A 3,977-nucleotide genomic window follows, 5' to 3' on the forward strand; every position below is an offset into this window, starting at 1 on the left:
TTTATGAAGTGTTAAACTTTTGTGGTTTCATTATATATTTTTTTATTAATTTATTTATTTTTATCTTGATGCACATACTGTAGTTATCTCGGTTGTTTATGATATTGCTAATAACCACACCCTTTATTATGAAGGACAAATATTAGTCCATGCTGAAGACATCAGAGCCACTAATTACCTCAGATTAGCACAGTCTCTCCGACAATGATAATGTCCTGACCAAAGCTTATTAGGGAGCTTAATCGTTAGAGGTCTGTTTAGGAGCTGATGACCCTCCATATGCAGAGTAGGCATTTCTAAAAATTTTTTTTTTTGCAAAATACCAAAAAGATGACTCATATATTCAAGTAATTAAATGCATTAAATAAATACAACCAAAATGGAACACTTATATAAATTATTAATTCAAATGGTTTTAAAAAAAATTAGCAAATATGTGAAGATATTTACTGAAAGGCTTATTACTTGACATCTAAGGGGTTTAATATTTTAGGACATGATCTTTTTTATATGTGCATACTCTCAGTAAATTGCTCCCTAGTTTTGAGTATGAATACACAACACAGACGTACTTTGAGTCTGCCAAGTACAAAACAAGAAATGCAAGGAAATCAGCTTTAAACATGCATTTCCTGCCAGTCACTTACTTTGATTTTGAACTGGCTGAGGACAATAAGGGACAAAGCAACTACCTTCATTCCCGCGTTAACAGGAAAGCAGCACACATGATGGAATGTTACAAACATTCCAGTCGAATCCACGAGCTTTAACGGATGATTCAACAAGAGGCACAAACTTGAAATTCATTATACACGTTTTATTCATAAAAGCATCATACAACAGGTTTTTTTCCACAAGGTTATGTCAAAATAAAAAATTCATCTGGCACACATTTCATTATAGCTCACACTCACACGCACAGTATCTCATCTGTCGAAGCTGCCACCTATTAATTGGACGTCCCTTTTCCCCGACAACATTTGTCAACTGCCATCTGTCTGTCTGAGTTCACCCCCCTCCATGTTTTCGTCTCCCCAAAAACACCCACCTCCCCCCTGAAAGTCTTTAATCAAGCTGCAACACTTCTTCTCAAGTAAGACACCCATCCCTCCCTCCCCTATCTTGAAGGTTTAGATAAGACAGACTGGCCACCAGGGTCTTATCTCTGCCCCTTATGAACAAGTGCTTAAAGGACAAAAAATAAACGAGCAACCGAGAAAAACAAGACAGTAAGGAGCATGGTTAAATGCACTAATACAGTTTCAAAAGTAAAGAGTCCATAAATTACTCTCAAACCCCTCCGTGGACCACCCACCACCCTGCAGCTCCATGTAAGTCTATGAAGCTCCAGAGGCAAATCTGGGGCCACAAGAGATGCAGAGGCGGAGGGCAGCAGAAAAGCCCTCGCTCGTTCTCCCCAACGTACATTCAACTCTGTCCCGCACGTCTGGAGTGCAGCTGTCGGAGGGAGTCTGCTCTCCGGAGGTGGCTCCGGTCTGCTTGTGGTCTCCAGAACAAACAGACTGCATCAAGTTCTTCCGAATCAGAACATTCCCCTTTGCAGTTCACAGAGTACCTATGTATAGTCCCGGGACAGGGGAAACTGGTTCCTCAAGTTCCCACAGTCAGATACAAAAGGAAAGTCTGCTTGAGTTACCTTTGAGTTCTTGTGAAGGATGTAACAGTTCGAGGGTAGTTGCTGACTTGTTACCCCAATTCTGCGTCACCCTTCCACCCACCTCCTCACACCTTAGTAGCCAGCGATTGGGCCTCGGTCTTCTGTGAAGAAAGGGAGCTGGCGGGACTGGCGTGAAGGGCTTTTTTCAGGTTGAGGAGGCAGAGGCACTGGGAGCGGAAGCGGAGGTCAAAGAAGGCGTAGAGGAGCGGGTTGAGGCAGCTGTTGACGTACGCCAGGCAGGTTGCGTAGGGATGGGCCAGCAGAAGGAGGTTCAGGAAGGTGCAGGAGTCAGGAGCCAGGTTCAGGTACGAAAGGGCATCCATGGTCTTCACAACGTGGAAGGGCATCCAGCATGCAGCAAACACCACCACCAATGTGGTAATGATCTTGAGCAGGCGACGCTTGCGCTGGTCCTCCTTGCGCAAGCTATTGAAGTGACGTGTGACGGTGCAGCCGATGAATCCGTAGCACACCATCATGGCCAGAAGGGGGATCAGAAAGCCAAGAGCGGTGGAGGAGATGCTGAGGCCGGCGATCCAAAAGGGCTCTTGGCCTGGTTTGCTCACCACCAGGTTGAAGTCCATGGCGCAGGAGGTACGGTTGGTCTCGGCGTCGTACAACGTGGTGCGGAACAGCAGGGTGGGTGCAGCAAGCACACCTGAGAGGAGCCAGATGGTGGCCAGCGAGGCCCGCATGTGTCCTCTGGTCCGCAGCTGTGTGCTGGTGAGGGAGTGAACGATGGCCATGTAGCGGTCCAGGCTCAGGCAGGTGAGGCAGAAGACACTGGCGTACATGTTGAGCAAAGTATCAGCGATCTAAATGATCACAGAGAATTAGCTTGTGATGTACTCAGGTCAGAATGTGATTTCAGCTGGACAAGCTGTGGCTTTTAAACCCTCAGGATCTCACACTCCCCTCCCCTCACCCCTGACCCCGCCCCTCTCCCACAGCGACCCCTCCCCTCACCACACTGCAGCCTCCCAGGAAAAAACCAGCGGATTAGTGATCGAAATATAAAAATAACACGTAAGCACAAATATTTACAAGCAGAACTGCTGAAAAACAGCAGGTAGCCTACATTCACAAAACGGACATCACAGTCGTAAATCACTGCCGTAAATAATGCTGCAAAAATAGGATAGAGGATTATCTTGATAGAGCTGTTTTACTTTTTTTATGTAGGCTATTTATCGCGAATAAACTATATATATATATATATATATCATACACACACACTAATGTATAGCTACACAAGGATATAGGTTTATAGTTTACATAGTTACACAAGTTTTACTACTTTTAAAATTAAACATGAAACGTCTCGATCTGACATGTCAGGACCTGTGTTTTTGCCCTGTACGGATAAATTGATATTTTAATGAACGGTTGTGAATGTGTGAACAACGGTCTATTAGTTGGACGATTTGAGGGCTCTAATTTCCATTCCAATGCGTTTGACATGCTGCACACGGACTTGCCCGAACAAGATCACATATATCCAAATTAATCCGAAAAATGAAAGTTGAGCATCAACAATGCATGTCATAAATGTTTCTTACACATTCTTACGTTCTTACTGCAGTTCTCAGGCTGAAAATTACGCACCGTAGCCCATAACTTATTGTAGGATAACTGCACAGTAATTTGAACAAAATGCCCAACCTCCGCGTTTTACCTCGAATTATTTTACAGAAATGTCTAAGAAATAAATAGTACACTGCCAAAGTGTCAAATAAGAATAGCATACTGAAAGTTACTTTTCATAACTCATAGTTTGTGCTGAACAAACAGTTTCTTATAATATAACACAACATAGTAAGTAAATAAATACCTTAGCTGTAATTATTTGATACCTTATAATTATTTTAAATAATTATTTTATAGAACAACCCAACCGCTGGGTCAAAACAACCCAATAGCTGGGTTTGTCCCTTTTGAACCCAGCGCTGGGTTATATTTAACCCAGCATTTTTTAGAGTGTACCTTACTAACTATTAATAAGCAGCAAATTAGGAGTTTTTTATAAAAACATCAAAATCAAGTCTTTAACTATACTTAAAGTTCATTAGATATTGTAAAGATTCAAAAGTTTTAATTTAATTAAATAAATAGTGAACAATGATCTATCTATCTATCTATCTATCTGTCATTTATTTATAACATGCATTTTAACGGTGTAATTTCTTATCAATTGCTTTTATTTAAATCGCAATGCATATTATTTGTAAATGATTAATAAGTTACTTTATTTTTCATTAGACATTATTTGGTTTAGTAAACACACACACACACACACACA

At 41.6% G+C, this 3,977-nt stretch overlaps 1 protein-coding gene across 3 annotated transcripts in view; it reads right to left on the reverse strand.

Annotated features, from left to right (window-relative positions):
* Nucleotides 1-834: 834 nt before the first annotated feature.
* The window catches only part of LOC107713340 (apelin receptor B), a 12,006-nt gene continuing 8,863 nt past the window's right edge, over nt 835-3,977 (reverse strand). The window contains exon 2 of one of the 3 annotated variants that reach the window (XM_016518824.1): nt 835-2,470. In XM_016518824.1, coding sequence (XP_016374310.1) covers nt 1,744-2,470 — 727 coding nt within the window. In that variant the 3' untranslated portion in view covers nt 835-1,743. The remainder of the gene's footprint in view (nt 2,471-3,977) is intronic. The other 2 variants (XM_016518823.1, XM_016518822.1) reach the window with 2 other exon arrangements.

The sequence above is a fragment of the Sinocyclocheilus rhinocerous genome, unplaced genomic scaffold, assembly GCF_001515625.1.
Source record: "Sinocyclocheilus rhinocerous isolate Xijiao unplaced genomic scaffold, SAMN03320098_v1.1 scaffold688, whole genome shotgun sequence".
NCBI lineage: Eukaryota > Metazoa > Chordata > Actinopteri > Cypriniformes > Cyprinidae > Sinocyclocheilus > Sinocyclocheilus rhinocerous.